Here is a 17,947-nt window from a genome sequence, read left to right on the forward strand (position 1 = left end):
GAGAGAGAATCTAAGATAAAAGTTCTATTAGAGGCAAGAAGATTCTAATCTCAAATATTTTATTCCAACAACTTACATTATACCAGCTGACCCATACTGAATAGTAAATGCTCACTGAAAACAAATGAAGATAATAATACCCTCATTGTCATTCACTGATAATTTTTTAAACTGTTTTATATCCAAATATATGTATATAAAACATTTGTACAGATAAATTAGTGTTAAGAATTTTAAAATGCACAGTAAAATCCACAAATGTCCTTTCTATGTTCTGAAATCTTTCAAATGTTTTCAAGATCGGAGACTTCAACATCCTGGCTAAATGTGAAAACCATGTCAGAATTCAGTATGTTATAGGAGGCTCCAGAACTGACCATCTCATAAAAGCAAAACAAAGTTATGGTGCTTCCATTATTGCTTAATCCTCTAGGTTAAAAAGTACACCACTGAATACTAAAGCCAGGTATTTACTAAATAGTGTTGGATTTCTACTAGCCAAATTCAGCCCTCCCAAACCAGCTGAACCAGGAGTTTTTTTCAGCTCATTGTCCATTAGGAGTTTGAAACATTTTCAATTAAAGCCTTCATTTTTCCTGTAGACTTCAACATATGTGGCCCAAACTGGAAAAGAAAGAAAAAGAATAAAGATAGACATCAGTTCTTATAACAGTAATAATATATCCCACCCCCATCATGGATCACAGGGCTGGGTTATGTTCTGCATGAAAAACCAGGCAGATACTAGTAATGTTAAAACGTTTATGAATTAAACATTGTTATAAACACAGGACACAGCAACAGGATGAAAAACAAAGAATTAGCCAAATTTCTTTCTAGAATGGAAAACTATAATTAGCAACACCCTACTTCAGTGCAAGTTTACTTCTGAGTAAAATAAGAAGCACAAATTTTCCCTTGCAATGTTTAAATGACAGAGTTTTAAGGATACCATAATTTGATATCTGCCTCTCTGGAATAATGAATACATATTCCCATGACAATTACAAATAAAGGGAATGTAGAAATTAATACCGAAGAGCTTCTATGAAACCTGCTCCATCTCCACCTATTATACAGCACCCATATACAACTGGGTCCACACCCTATTCAAAAGAGACGTGACAGGGTTCACTAAGAAAAATGATCTGGCTTTGAGTTTCTGTATCACAACATGTGCACTGCCCTAACATAAAAATTTTATTACAGTGAATTTCACTTCATTATGCTTAAAAATATAACCCTGTATGGTAAATTTAACATTAGAGATAGCTAAGCATGAGATACAGGATTAACTTTTGCTTTCTTCTTTATGCCCTTATACAAGTTTTATATTTCGAAATAAACAACTATCATTTTTATAGTAAAAAAAATTAAAAATATAAATGCTAAACAAATATATTACCATTTTTCCAATTATTTTCAATCTATTTGTAGATAAGGACAGAATCCTGTGTCACATTCTATTGAATCTTGCAGAGGACTCAGATGAATGATTGGCAATGGCAGGGACTCAGTCATGGTGTGAACTGCCATGTAATAAGAAAGAATATGGGCTAATACTCACCAACGCTTTCTCTGAGGTGGCCTCTGATTCAGACTTTGGAACTCCTTTTTCAATTTCTCCTTGGCTATTGCTTCGATATCGATAAGCAAATTTCTTTTTCAGAGCTTCTGCTATGAGGGCAGCAGGATCAGTAGCATCTACTGGCTTGGGCTTTACATCTTGCTCTGACCTTAGAGAAGTGAACAGAAACCAAGGGGACAGGCTCATACACTGTCATTCCTCCGGGAAGTACTGTGTCAGCCCTTGCCTGACCAATAGTTCTTCTCTAGCATCATAGTTACTCCATAATGGCACTGACAAACTTTGCTAGCAGTGATATGGAAACCTAGATTAAGGCTGAACAAAAGTACATGAGAGTCCCATAAAGAGTCACTCGGTATCTTCAGAATACTGTGTTCTCCTTCAGAAACTAGGGTTCCATCTTCCATGTGTATACAGTAACCACCTGTATAAGAACATAACACATCTTTTTTTTTTTTTTTTTTGGTACTGGGGATTGAACCCAGGGGCCGTGTGCATGCAAGGCAAGAACTCTACCAACTGAACTATACTCCCAGCCCAACACACCCTTTTCTGAATGAATGACTACATAGTCACAATACAGACATTACACAAAAGGGTGATATTAAATGGGAAAACTAAAAAAATCACCTGGAAATATTAGTTGATTCTGCTACTGGTATAGGAGGAGTCACTGGGACCCATTTTTTTTTTTTTAACTAAAAACTATTCATGGTAGTCAAACAAAATTCCTCAAGAAGTGTGGTGTTGGTTTTACATGATATTAACAAATGGGAAATCAATAAAAAAGTACATGTATTCTCACCTCTTAACTGACCGAAGTTTTACACTATTCATATCTTTAAGGATCTCTAGCATATTTGGCATGTCAGATTTCTTTGGATTGTTTTTAGCCAAAGTCTTTCCAGCATTGGCTTTTTGCTCTCTTCGTTCTTTAATCAGATCAATAGCAGATTTACTTTGGTGGAGTCCTGGTGGAGGTGGTGGAGGAGGAGGCAACGGTGGTGGTGGTGGTGGTGGTGGTGGCGGCGGCGGTGGCGTGGAGGGAGGAGGTGGGGCTGTGGTAACAGATGTGGCAGAAACCAAGTCACCTACTGAAGAAATAAGAGGAAAATATGCACATACACACCCACACAACTTAATCCTGCTGGTAATAAAGAAAATAATAGTTTTTAAAAGCAAATGTATGTTAGGGACTTTTGTATTCCTACAAACAATATCTTTAAAAAGAATCTCAGTGTGTAAGGAGAAAAGCAGTTTCAGTTACTTCCTGAGAAATGCCTGAATCTGATCTACTATCTCATTCAATTCAAACTCTCCAGATGGAAAAGTTCCATTTAACTTAATGGATGTTTCTGTGACATCAAAATGCTCAAGTTTGTAGCACAATGTATAATCACTTTTAGTAGAAATATAATGCAGTCTGTATCACATAATCACCTCTATTTTTAATATGTACCGTTTGGTAATTTAGTACTATTATAACTATTGGAAAACACTTTGATAAATTTGTGGTTCATTTAAAGTATACTTTCATATAAGACACTTAGAGCTAAAAGCTTGCATTATGGCTGGGCTCAGTGGTGCATAACTGTAATCCTAGTGTCTTGGGAGGCTGAGGCAGAAGGATTGCAAGTTCAAAGCCAGCCTTAGCAACTTAGCAAGGTCCTAACCAACTTAGCTAGACCCTGTCTCAAAATATAAAAATAATAAAAAGGGCTGGAGATGTGGCTCAGTGGGTAAGCACCCCTGGGTTCAATCCCCAGTACCAGAAAAACAAAAAACAAACCAAAAAATGGCATTGACTAGAATATGTACAGAAGACATGTTTTAGAATTACTGTTGAACAGATTACTGTTGAACAAGCAGAAGAAAAAAAAAAAGTGTCATATTTAAATTTCAAAATAAGAACTATAGAGTTATAAAATAAGGACCTAAAATTCATCTGCATAATTGGAACATCGAGAGTTGTTTACTGGTTGAGGAAATAGCACTGATGGAAAGAATTACTCTAAAGATTCAGATTATAAGTAGAACATCTAAACTCTAAAATTATCTACAATTTACAGTAGTTTTCCTAGTTTGCCAGAAGAGGGAGGTAAAGCAAAAGAAAACAATTTAAAATTAACAGAATTAAAAGGCAGAACTTTAGGTTTTTAAAAAGTTACATGCTTATGCAAAATTTACTGAAGGAACACCCATTATCCCTCCAGCACTTGGTGCCCGGAGCTCCTTCATGCTATCATGTCCAGGTTGGATAAGATTTCCAAGATGGCACAAGCACAGAGGCTCAGAGGCAAGATATCTGACTATCCTATTCTTTCAACAGAGCTGATTAATCCTGGATCATGACTTGGGAACAGCCATGGGAAAAACCACCACTATATGCCAACAGGTTAGTAGGCTAGGATTTCAAGGCTATGGTTTCTTCCCCAAAGAAGCAGTAACATCGCACTAATTAAACCAACAGTATTAGACAAGGAGTTAGAAGACCCAAGGTCAGATTCTATTCTTTGCAGCTGCTATGTGGTGAAGACATTTCATATCTTTTCTGTATTTGCTTGAATAGTAACTCAATAATATAGGACTATTATGCTGATGTTAAAGCATGAAAGGGAGGTGAAAGTAGTCCTAGACTACCCAGGTCCTGCAGAGAAACCCAGGTTCCTTTCACTGGACAGAAATCCACAGAATGACCTCATGTCCAACAGAGGTGGTGTTACTATTACAGACAGCTAAGTTTCCCATAAGGGAAGGATTCAAACAGTAGTAATTCAACTGCGTGGATTTCAATGTTTTCCAAATAGGTTTCCTAGTCATCCTCCCTGATAGCATCAAGATTGTTCAAAACACACACAAAAAAACTACCTAAACTTAACCTGGTTCTGCAATAAGCAAGGCAGGGGATTGACACTTGATTTTCAAACAACATCAAGAGTTGTTACTTACTAATCATAAATTTAGTGGCATTCAAAATTTCCAATTTGCCAGGAAAAACAAACAAATGTAGGACTTACAGACCTGCAGTGAGATTCTGTTGCTCTTGCAGGGTCACGATTTTGGCAATCTGAGCTCTGAGAGTAGCAAGTTCATTTTCAAGTGCACAGATCTTCTGCAGGGCTTCATCATTGGCCAGAACTGCATTCTTTGGTGGAGGCGCTTCTTGAGACAGGCTTGGTAAGGAAATATGCCTGCTTGGGGGCTTCTCGAAGAAAGGAAGGTCATCTTGAAGGGGTGGCTTTGACCTGACTTCTGTCCTGCAAGCAAGATAGGAATAGTTGTCTCAGGCTTTTCAAGAGGAGGAAAAACCACTGCCACCCATTAGCAAAAGTATCAGGGCATAACACTGATGAACAACTCTTCAAACTGATCTTACATAAATCCCCTCCATAAGTGTTAAAAACAGCAAAGCACTTGTCAATCTTACGTAGCCATGCCTAGATTTCTTATTCATTCTTCTTAATCTCTATAGAATATGTACAAACTAACACTATCAAGAGGCACTGGATTCCACCAAAGTTTTACTAATTCATGTTTTGTTTTTACTTAAACTAAGGGATGTTTCAATGTTCTTCAAAATGGAAAATTATTATATTTAACTGCAAAATCAAATCAGTAATCCATTAGCCTTTTCCCAGGGTATTGGCTTCTTCATATCAATATTAGCGTTTCCTATATAGGATGAACACATCAAATTGCAAGACATACAGTGAAAGGATAGATGAAATATGGCAAACAGAAACTGAAAAGGAGAGAAAAGAATCATAATTGAATCTATGAATCACCTATATGGATGGTCTCATTTTCATTTGGGTGTAAAATATTTTTTTAATGTACTCACTCTAATAGTTCCAAATGGAAGTCTTTTGCGGTTTCTCAAATGTCAAAGTATACAAAAGTATCCATTTCTTCCTGTTTTCTACAATTAGGTATACCTGACATACATTTCCCCTTTAAGCCCTTTTCTGTCTTAAATTCCTTCTCTTTAAAAAAATAGTTCTAGGGGATGGGGTTGCATCTTAGTGGTAAAGCACTCACCTCACACATGTGAGGCACTGAGTTTTATGGTGTGTCCTCAGCACACCATAAAAATAAAATATATTATATCTATCTATAACTAAAAAAACCAAACCAAAACAAAACAAACCCAAACAAACAAACAACAACAAAAAACAAAACAAAACAAAAAACAGTCCTTCTCTAACTTCTTGTTTATATCCACCCAGCAAAACCTATCAGCTCAGAAAACTGCATCCTATCTTTTGACATTCTGGAAATTCTATAATGCCAAAATTCTTCATATGAACATAGTAATCATAGTTCACAGGTACCTCAAAAGAGTAGTAAGCCAAGGCCCTAGTGCAGTATCATCTGGGGAAAGTTTCCTGTGCTTGAAAGTTATTGGGAGACAGAGGAAACTAACACTGAGTGAAACCTTTGCTATCAGACACAGGGCTGGAGCTTCCCTCTCTATCACTACATTTAATCTAAAGTCCATGGATCAGATATTATATTAGAGCTATGGTGGAGGCGCTTCTTTAGACAGGCTTGATAAGGACACAAGAGTCAGTCAGTATCACTCAGCTAGTGCATCAAGAATCAATACTGGAGCTGAGGTTTATGAAGATTCTCAGGCTAACAACATTGCTATTCTTCTATTAAAGACACTGAAGTGTTAATTCAGCCCTACATATTAAAAACTTAGTTTTTTACACTAAGAATATATAATGTTTTGTTTTTAATAAAACAATAAAGATTTTTTGAATTACTTTTTTCAAAGAACTAGGGAAAAGTGCTGGTAGGTAGGATAGTGAGAGTAAAAGAATTCTAGCCTCATGAAAAGATCTTGAAAAAATATAGATCTCAAATAAACAAAGAATTAAAGTAGCCCACTTGTTCAAAACTGTAGTGGAGGAAGAAGGGAAGGAAACGGCACCAGAAACTGAAAGTGATTTTAGAGAAAGCGTTTGGAAGCAGTGTCCTCAGGACAAAAAGGATAGGTACCACCACCAATGGTCCCAGGCATGAGGAGCATCTCGTGGGAACAACAGAAGGAAATGCAACCAAGAAAAGAGGAAAAAAACTCATGAACAAAGATGTATTTCTATCTCTACTGTCTTCCCATTTCCACAAAAGTGGTTGCTTTGTTTGCCAAAACCTATCTGAAAGAATGAATATATTCGTACCTATGTCTGTGAATGGAAAAGAGGATGATGGTTTGTTTTTGTATTATGAACAAGTGCAGAGTGCAGAGATTTCCTACAGCCTATAATCAGAAAATAAATTTTGGAACCTTTAATACTAGTAAACTAAACATGATTTTACTGTTTATTCAAAAAATTAATAGTCACTTTGGCAGATTATATCCCCACCTAATATTCTCCTAGAAATTAAGAAATTCAAAAGTATTAAATCCTCACGTTTTAAAATAGTATCATTCAAGTAAGCCAAACTTCAAATTCTGCAAAGATTTATTTCTCAATATCCAGAATTAGAACAAGATAATATGATATACTGGATTAAGATATCAACTTCAAGTTCTCCCCATGATCACTATAAGTAAATTTAATGGTTTTGTTTTTCCCGTCTATTGAAATTTTAAGAAACAAAAAACAAATGTAAAAACAACAAAAAGGGACATCAAGTATGGGTGTCTCCACAGCAGTAAACAATCAGCCAGGGTGATGTTTCTTTAAACAATTTTCGACATACCAACTTCTGCTGATGAGATATCCATCTTTTTTGCTTAATTGATTTTGGCTTCAAAATGCTCAAAGGTAGAAGAGCACAGGCTTTTATTTAGAGTTACACTGCACTGGAATTCTCTTAGTTTTTCCGATGTTGGTATCTAAAGAAACCACTTTTTGAGCACAATTTACATAAATACAAAGGTCTTTTTAACTCCATTGACCATTGCAAAGAAAAGTCTAGGTTAAACCTAATATACCTCTAGGGTCCTTTCCCTTATCTCACAATGATGGAAACTCAAAATATGAGATAGTCTTAAATTTTCTCAGTGTCCTAAATAGGTGGTATTCCCAAAATGTTTTTTAATGATCTTTCTTCATCTTTTAGGTTAGAAAGCAATCAAGAAATGTATAAAAATATATTATTGTGTTAGAATCCAGGGAGAAAAAAAGCTGATTAATAATTTAGTTCCTTCTCCTTGGGTAGAAAATGACTAATCTTTTCAAGTGGGCAAGTGGCTGGATTAAGACAACTAGCCAAGTTGACAGCAGGAGGTAATCCACAAGAGGATAGACAGTAGAGGGGTAGAGACAAGAGTGTTGAGAGGCTACAGACCAGAAGATGAGTGGTAATTTCCACATTTAGCTGCTCTAGGCTCTGTTCAACACAAGCCTTCTGTGTTTTTTTTTTTTTTTTTAACTTTAAAAGTTAAATCTTCTGAAAAGTGTATTTATTGGGAATAACATTTTGCCACTAAATGCAGGTTTTTTCCTTCCACTTATGCCTATAAATTATCAGTTAATGTCTCAGATCGAATAATTAGGATTAGAAAAGAAACAAGTAACACCTGCTGCTTGATGTGCTATGAGTAGGAAATTGTCTTACTCTGATCCATTGAGTGCTCTGGTCTATTCTCCACCTAAGAGCTAAAGTGAGCCAGCCTGCCTGCTTCCCAGGTCACTTCCTTTAGAGTCTTTTAAATCCTTGCCATCTTCTATGAAGTTGGGATCAGGCTGGGGTCTTTTCTAATACTCTCTTTAAAACAGCACATTTCATTTGCAGCTATTATTCAAATTTGAAAAATTAAACTGGAGAGCTTTAGTAAAGTCTGCAGTCTCACATTATTCACTATCTTTATACTATAGATTTTTATAAATAAAGTTAGCCCTCTGTATCCATAGGTCCCACATTTATGGATTCAGCAAACACAAATGAAAAATATGTACACTTTTAATTATGTCTGTACTAAATGTGTATAGACTGTTTTCTTGTCATTAATTCCCTAAACTATTTAATAGCATTTACATTGTATTAGGTGTTATAAGTAATGTAGATTTAAAGTAATCAGGAGGATGTGCACAGGTTATATGCAAATACTATGCCATGTTACACAAAGGATTACATACCCATAGATTTTGGAAATGCAGGGGGATAGCCCTAGAATACTGAAGGGCAAGGGCCAACTATATGCTCATCTTCCTCATTAGATTACAAGCATCCTGGTGTAAGGAAGAGTTACTTGCAATACTTTTAAGCATTATGAATCTTAAAAAATTTCATTTTGGTTGGGGGTGTATCTCAGTGGTAGAACACATGCCTAGCACACAAGGCCTTGGGCTCATACCCAGCATTGCAAGAAAAAAAATTATTTAATATTGGGTTTGAAGAATTAGACATAATTATAAATTATTATTACAGAATGAGCAAACTGAAGTAAACTTGAAATATTTCAGTATTTCTTAATGTTCTTCTACTCCAAAAGCAATCAAATACTTGATGAAAATATGTCTACTTGAGGACTCACAGATTATAATCTTTAATTTTTTATTCTTTTCAGTACAAAAATGTTATATTGTGTATATAACCAAAGACTACACATTCTCCTTAAGATACTATCATACAGAACAAATTAATTATCTTAGGCAAGATTATTAATCATAATGATTCTTCCAAAGAATGTCAATGTTACTTATAAAATCAATAAACTGGGAAGGCTCCTGCTAATTCCTCATTAGTCAACTCTAGTATCCCCTTCTGAGAAGCCTTGCCAAACCTCTCTCATCCTACAGTCCAGCTGCCTTCCGTAACTGCTTATTACATTTTATAGTATCAGTATTATTGAACTCTTTTCTTAATCTCCTCTAACATACCAAATATTCCTTGAATGCAAAGACTTATTTCTGATGCCTGCCTAATTAAAGAGTGAAGAGCATATGGCCAGATGGAATGGTGCATGGGTATAATCCCAGTGACTTGGGAGGCTGAAAGCAGGAGGATCACAAGTTTGAGGCCAGCCTCAGCAATTCAGTGAGGCCCTAAGCAGCTTAGCAAGATCCTGTTTAAAAAATAAAAAGGGCTGAGGATGTAGCTCAGTGGTAAAGTGCCCCTGGGTTAAATCCCCATCACCAAAAACAGTCAATATTTTATTCAGGCTCTTTCAAATAAATAGACACACCTCTCTAACTCTTATATACTGTTTCCTTTGAATCACAACTCTTCTTGACTCAACAATTTTTAGGAAACATTCTCTTAGTACACAAATTCTCTACTATGGCCCATACTGATCCCTCTGCCTCAATAAGACCATTATAATCACTGTACTTATGTAAACAAATTTATGATAGTTCTTTCTGGTCTCTCATACAAGAATATAAACTTCTAAAAGGCAGGGATTCACAAGAATTTAGGATACAATTATATGTCCCTGAGAATTTATACTAGATGAGTATTAAAACTGAACAAAAATGAAGACTGCTCAAGAAAAAGAGTAGAGTTAGTTACTAGAGATCAAATGAGGCGACTAAAAGACAGTATTCAAATGTATCATCTTTAAAGGATATTATTTTAAATAACAGACATTGTATCTCAGCTCTGACAGCCTTCCAAACTAACCTTAGTCTTGTTGAACACTCTCCTTCTTCTGTGGCTACCCATCCAACGTCAGCGAAAGATACCACTGCATCCTCTCCCAGGTGGTTGGGACTCCATTCTGTTGCATGGCTGGTAAGCTGTAAATTATAAATAGAGAAAGTCCTTCACCAGACACCAAAATGTTATCAAACTATTTTCCTTACCTTAAAAAAAAAAAAAAAATCACCTTTGGTGTTAAAAACACATGGGTGATTTCTAACATTTCCACTACAGGTCTTCATGAAAAGGATCACAGTTACATCACTGTATGACAAACTCTGAACTATTTAACTTCATCCAATTTTTATTTTATAGTTTAATTTTTAAAATTTGATTCATCCTAACATGTTAAAAAACATTTTTAGATTCTAAGCATTAGAAACCACTTATCTTCTGAAGAAATTTAGTGAAGGGGGAACAAAGTTAAGAAAAAAACAAGTGACCAATTTGTGCTAAATGCAGGAATGTTTTTAAATGACTGTCATACAGCAATGCTGTCATAATGCTATATTGTCTGTATTTTGTTAATGTGATAGTGTTGAAAATATATTTTTAAAAACTCAGTTACTGGCTCCCTGCACTGCTACCGACATTGCTGCCTCTGATTCCGCTGCAGTAAGCCTGAAGTCACCTTTGTGGGCTGCTGCAGAAGCCACTGCTGTGTCTGGAGGTCTCTTCTCTAGGCATGGCCTCCTTTACCTCAGACAAGAATTCCGTCGCTTCCTCTGTGGTCATGCCCCTGAACTGGAGGTCTCCTGTCCATCAGCAGCCTGCACTGCTGCTGCCAGCCTGAGATCCCCTAGAGGTGTTAATTTGGGTGCTGCTGCTACAGAAGAAACCACTGCCCTGGATGCAACTGAAGCCGATACGGATGCTGACTCTTGGAGATCGCCTGGAGATACTGCCTCCACAAGCTGCAGTTGTAGCTACTGCTACTGTTAACTCACTGCCAACTGCCAACAACTACCGCCACCACTGCTGCCTAGAGGACTGCTTCAGGGGAGTCCCCAGGTTTGGTTGCATATGCCTGTACCCTTTGGGGACACCAGCCAGGGCCTGGGGCCTGGGTGCCAGCAAATTTATCACAATAAGAGCCTCTGTCTGGGGACTCCAGCTGGGACCCGCAGGTCCAGTGTGGGGGTGCCTACAGGTTTGGAGGAGTCTGGGGTTTTCCTGCTGAGAGTGCTGGTGGCCATTGTCTTGCTGCTGCATCTCAGGGTTGCTCCTTTGCATGAGTGTATCCCTGGTGGTCTCTCTGCAAGTAGGAGCTGCACTGAGATCTTGAGACTGCACCGTGGCCAATCCTGAGGTATCTGAAGCCCAGATCGGTGGAATAGAGACTGGGTTTTCGAGGGCTGATCTGGGTTTGGTGATCCGAAGAGATGTCAGAGACAGGGCTGAGAAACTGTTGAACACTGACAGAGACAGTTTGACTTTCCAGCAAGTTATTTTATTTTATTTTTTGATTCACTAATCTCTCTAGCATATTTGGGACAGGATGTTTTTTTATGCATCAGAGTGTGGAGGTCAATGATATATGATTGGTGTTTTGCATTTTTGTTGTATTCTTATGTCTGATTTTTTCTCCTCTTTGTCTATTTTCTTGGATTTTCTTTCCAACTTTTCTCCAACCAACAGCCAATCTCTCGTTGGCTCCTCTCCGACTCTTCCTGTGAATTTTTACTTCTAGCTTCTCTCTTCCTTCCTTGTGAATATTGCATACTACACTACCTCTGTTCTCTCATCCACCATTTGAAATTGTAAATCTTTTTAACAAATATACTTTTTGTACTGTAGATAGCTATTGAACTCATCATTTTGATTTAATATGAGAAAGCAGTAGACGCCTTAGAGGGAGCTATTAGGTGTTCATTGGGTGCTGTTGATATTAGTCTTACCAGTAAAGGTGAAGCACTGGAAACCTTTAGGGACACTATAGGTCTACAGGGTAGAATTTATCCTGCCTTAGATCCATACTTTTACATGGGAAAACACTAACACATGAAAAAACAAGGGAATAAAGCACCCCAAACAAACCAAGATGCTTCAACAACAGAAGCCACTGATAACACAGTAGAAGAAATGTCCAAGGAGTTCAGATTGTATATAGTTAAACTGATATGTGAAGTAAAGGATAGTATAAGGAGTGAAATCAAAGAAAAAATACAGGAAGTGAAAGACTATTTCAATAAAGAGAGAGCGTGGAAAAAAAAAAAAAACAACAAGCAGAAATCCTGGAAATAAAGGAATCAGTAAACCAAATTATAAATTCAATAGAATGCATCACCAACAGATTAGACCACTTGGAAGACAGAACTTGAGACAATGAAGACAACATATATAACCTTGAAAGTAGAAATGAACATGGGGAGAAGATGCTAAAAAAATCATGAACAGAATATCCAAGAATTATGGGATAACAAGAAAAGACAAAATTTAAGAGTTACTGAAATAGAGGAAGGAGCAGAGATACAAACCAAAAGAATGCACAATCTTTTCAATGATATAATAGCAGAAAATTTCCCAATCCTAAAGAATGGGATGGAAAATCAAATACAAGAGGCTTACAGGACCCCAAATGTACAAAATTATAGCAGACCCACACCAAAACACATTATAATGAGAATGACTAACACAGAGAATAAAGATGAAATCTTAAAGGCTGTGAGAAAAAAAAAATTTGTTTCCCCTATACGTAATTTTATTTTATTTTTTTGAGAAAAAAAAATAAAATTACGTATAGGGGAAACAAATTCAGATCTCAACTGATTTCTCAGTCCAGACCCTCAAAGCTAGGAAGTCCTGGAATAATATATTTCAAGCTCTGAAAGAAAACGGGTGTCAACCGAGAGAATTTAATATCCAGAAAAATTAAGTTTTAGATTTGAAGATGAAATTAAAACCTTCCATGATAAAAAAAAAAATTAAAAGAATTCACAACTAGAAAGCCTACACTACCGAGCATTCTCAGCAAAATATTCCATAAGGATGAAGTTAAAAAAAAAAGTGAAAGCCAGCAAAGGGAGGATATACACTAAAGGGACATTCAACCAAATGAGAAACTAAGACAAATCAAAAGCCAGCAATAAATCAAAATGACAGGGAATATAAATCATATCTCAAAAATAACCTTGAATGTTAACAGCCTAAACTTATCAAAAGACATAGACTGGCAGATTGATTAAAAAGCAAGACCCAATAATAAATATGCTGTCTTCAAGAGACTCACCTCCTGGGCAAAGACGTCCACAGGCTGAAGGTGAAAGGATGGGAAAAAACTTATCACTCATATGGATTACGTAAACAAGCAGGGGTTTCCATTCTCATTTCAGATAAAGTAGATTTCAAACCAAAGTTAATCAAAGAAACAAAGAAGGGCATTTCATACTCCTTAAGGGAAGTATATATAAGCAGGATATAACAATTATAAATATTTATGCCCCAAACAATGGAGCATCTAGGTACATCACACAAACCCTTCTCAATTTCAAGAGTCAAATAGACCACAATAAAATAATACTGGGTCACTTTAACACACCTCTTTCACTACTGGACAGATCTTCCAAACAAAAACTATATAAAGAAACTATACAACTAAATAATACAATTAATAATTTAGACTTGACATACATAGAATATTTCACCCATCAATGAGCAAATATACTTTTTTCTCAGCAGCTCATGGCTCCTTCTCTAAAACAGACCATATCTTATGCCACAAAGCAACTCTTAGTAAATACAAAAAAAACAAACATGATAATACCCTGCATTCTATCAGACCAAATGGAATGGATTAGAAATCAATGATAAAATTAAAAAAAAAAATCGAAGCTACTGTAACAAATGGAGACTAAATAATACACAATTCAATGATGAATGAATAGTAGAAGAAATCAAGGATGAAATAAAAAATTCTTAGAGGTAAAGGAGAACACTGATACAACATTTCAAAATCTCTGGGACACTACAAAGGCAATACTAAGAGGAGAGTTTATTGCATTGAGAGCATTCATTAAAAGAATAAAAAGTCAACAAATAAATGACCTAACACTACATCTCAAAGCCCTAGAAAAAGAAGAACAAATCAACACCAAAAGCAGAATATGGGAAATAATTAAAATAAGAGCTGAAATTAATGAAATTGAAACAAAAGAAACAACTGAAACATAGACAAAACAAAAAGATGGTTCTTTGAAAAAATAAAAATAGATAACCCCTTGGCCATGCTAACAAAGAAAAAAAGAAAACTCAAATTACTAAAATACAAAATGAAGAAGGAAATATCACAATGGACACATCTGAAATACAGAAGAAAATTAGAAACTATTTTGAAAAGTTATACTCTAATAAAAATAGAAAACATCAAAGACATCAAAAAATTTCTAGAGACATATGATCTACCCAAACTGAATGAGGAGGTCATTCATGATTTAAATAAATCAATTTCAAGTAATGAAATAGAAAATACCATCAAAAGCCTACCAACCAAGAAAAGCCCAGAATCAGATGGATTCTCAGCCGAGTTCTACAAGACTTTCAAAGAAGAATTAACACCAATACTCCTCAAAGTATTCCATGAAATAGAAAAGGAGAGAAACTTCCAAACTCATTCTATGAGGCTAATATAACCCTGATACCAAAACCACACAAAGACACATCAAGGAAAGAAAACTTCAGACAAATATCCCTGATGAACACAGACGCAAAAATTCTCAATAAAATTCTGACAACTCACATACAAAAACATATTAAAAAGATAGTGCAGCACGATCAAGTGGGATTCATCCCAGGGATACAGGGTTGGTTCAACATACAGAAATCAATAAACATAATTCATCATATTAATAGACTTCAAAACAAGAATCATATGATCATCTCAATAGATGCAGAAAAGTATTTGACAAAATATAGCATCCCTTCATGTTCAAAACATTAGAAAAACTAGGGATAGTAGGAACATACCTCAATATTCTAAAAGCTATATATGCTAAACCCAAGGCCAGCATCATTCTAAATGGAGAAAAATTTAAATTATTCCTGCTAAAAACTGGAACAAGACAAGGATGTCCTCTTTTACCACTTCTATTCAATATCATCCTTGAAACTCTAGCCAGAGCAATTAGACAAACGAAACAAATTAAAGGGATACAAATATGTAAAGAAGAACTCAAACTATCACTATTTGCTGATGACATGATTTGATCTAAAGATAAAAAAAATTCCACCAGAAAACTTCTAGAACTAATAAATGAATTCAGCAAAGTAGCAGCATATACACCAACAGCTATAAATCAAATACATTCCTATACATTAGTGATGAATCCACTGAAAGAGAAATTAGGAAAACTACCCCATTCACAACAGCCTCAAAACAAATAAAATACCTGGGAATCAATCTAACAAAAAAAGTGAAAGATCTCTACAAGGAAAAACTACAGAACACTAAAGAAAGAAATTGAAGAAAACCTCAGAAGATGGAAAGATCTCCCATGCTCCTGGATAGGCAGAGTTAATTTTGTCAAAATGGCCATACTACCAAAAGTGTTATACAGATTTAATGCAATTCCTATTAAAATCCCAATGACATTCTTCACAGAAATAGAAAAAGCAATCATGAAACTTATTTGGAAAAATAAGAGGCCCAGAATAGCTAAAGCAATCCTTAGCAAGAAAAGTGAAGTAGGAGGAATAGAACACCAGACCTTAAATAATACTACAGAGCTATAGTAATAAAAAAGGCATGGTATTGGCACCAATATAGACTTGTAGACCAATAGTACAGAATAGAGGACACAGAGATAAACCCACATAAATATGGTTATGTCATATTAGAAAAAAGTGCCAAAAATATTCACTGGAGAAAAGATAGCCTATTAAACAACAACAACAACAACAACAAAAAGCTGGCAAAACTGGAAATCCATTTGTAACAAAATAAAATTAGACCTCTATCTCTCACCCTGCACAAGATTCAACTCAAAGTGGATCAAAGACTTAGGCATTAGAACAGAGACCCTGCGCCTAATAGAAGAAAAAACAGGGCCAAATCTTCTCCACATTGGCCTAGGATCTGACTTCCTTAACAAGACTCCTAAAGTGCAAGAAGTAAAATCAAGAATTAATAAATGAGATGGATTGAATTAAAGAGCTTCTTCTCAGCAAAGGAAACAATAAAATAAGGAGAGAGCCTACAGAATGGGAGCAAATTTTTAGCACACGCACAGATAGACCACTAATCTCTAGGATATATATAAAGAACTCAAAAAACACCAAAAAAAAACAAAAACCCACAAATAACCCCATCAATAAATGGGCTAAGGAACTGAATAGACACTTCACAAAAGAAATATAATCGATCAACAAGTATATGAAAAAGTGTTCAACATCTCTAGCAATTAAAAAAATACAAATCAAAACTACTCTAACATTTCATTTCACTCCTGTCAGAATGGCAATCATCAAGAATACAGGAAACAATAAATGTTGGTGAGGATGTGGTGAAAAAGGTACACTCATACATTGCTGGTGGGACTGTAAATTTGTGCAACCACTACAGAAAGTAGTATGGAGATTCCTCAGAAACTTGGGAATGGAACCACCATTTGTCCCAGCTATCCCACTCCTTAGTTTATACTAAAGGACTTAAAATCTGCATACTATAGTGATGTAGCTACATCAATGTTTATAGCAGCTCAATTCACAATGGCTAGACTATGGAACCAACCAAGGTGTCCCTCAATAGACAAATGGATAAAGAAAATGTGGTATATATACTCAATGGAATATTACTCAGCTTTAAAAAAGAGTAAAATTATGGCATTTGCCAGTAAATGGTTGGAGTTGGAGAATATCATGCTAAGCAAAATAAGTCAATCCTACAAAACCAAAGGCTGAATGTTTTCTCTAATATGTGGATGCTAATTCACAATAAGGCGGGGTGGGGGGGCACTAGGGAAGAATAATGTTACCTTAGATTAGATAGAGGGAAGAGATAGGAGGGGAAATGGGGATAAGAAAGATAGCTGAATGAAACAGACATTATTACTGTATGTATGTATGTATGTGACTACATGACCAATATGATTCTGCAACATGTACACTCAGAAAAATAAGAAATTATATCCCATCTATGTATGATATGTCAAAGTATGTAAATACATTCTACTGTCAAGTACAGCTAATTAAAACAAATTAAAAAATTTAAAAAAAAAAACTCAGTTACTAGAAGCTCAGTTCTTGTTCTCAATGTCAATCCAAAAATGAGGACAAGGTTTAGAAAAAAAGAAAAAGTTTTATTGCTTTGCAAGCAAAGAACAAAGAGTAAACTCTTCCCAGAGGCAGTGAGGGGCTGTTAGGGGAAACAGAGGGCATTTAAAGAGGTGATTCAAAGGCTACATTCCAGTTGTGTCCTGTCAGGAACAATTCACTTGTAGCCTTAAGAGATACTCCTTTCTTAAGTCTTCTGGCATCAGTCCTGAAGTCTAAATTCATTCCTGTGGTGTATATGCTTAAGGACAGATAATTCTGCCTAGAATGGGAAGAAGGATAATCCTGCTTCCCTCAAGATTAGGGAGGGAGAGGGAGAAGAGAAAGGGAAAACAAAAACAAAACAAAACAACAACAAAACTCCACAAAAATCCATGAAAGTTTTAAAATAAACTGAGTGGAAGAGCAAGTAGGGGTCATGTTCAAAGAATGAAGTGGACCCCTGTTACAACTCCTTAAATTTCTTTTTCTTTTCTTTTCTTTTTTTTTTTTTTT

General features: G+C 35.7%; 1 protein-coding gene across 1 annotated transcript in view; it reads right to left on the minus strand.

The window, feature by feature from the left end:
- Positions 1–42: 42 nt before the first annotated feature.
- Positions 43–17,947, minus strand: part of Mtfr1 (mitochondrial fission regulator 1) — a 39,961-nt gene continuing 22,056 nt past the window's right edge. The window contains exons 5-9 of the mRNA XM_048782843.1: positions 10,169–10,284; positions 4,610–4,845; positions 2,394–2,679; positions 1,568–1,736; positions 43–624 (exon numbers count right to left, since the gene is read on the minus strand). Coding sequence (XP_048638800.1) covers positions 556–624; positions 1,568–1,736; positions 2,394–2,679; positions 4,610–4,845; positions 10,169–10,284 — 876 coding nt within the window. The 3' untranslated portion in view covers positions 43–555. The remainder of the gene's footprint in view (positions 625–1,567; positions 1,737–2,393; positions 2,680–4,609; positions 4,846–10,168; positions 10,285–17,947) is intronic.

The sequence above is a fragment of the Marmota marmota genome, unplaced genomic scaffold, assembly GCF_001458135.2.
Source record: "Marmota marmota marmota unplaced genomic scaffold, marMar, whole genome shotgun sequence".
NCBI classification, from domain to species: Eukaryota; Metazoa; Chordata; class Mammalia; order Rodentia; family Sciuridae; genus Marmota; species Marmota marmota.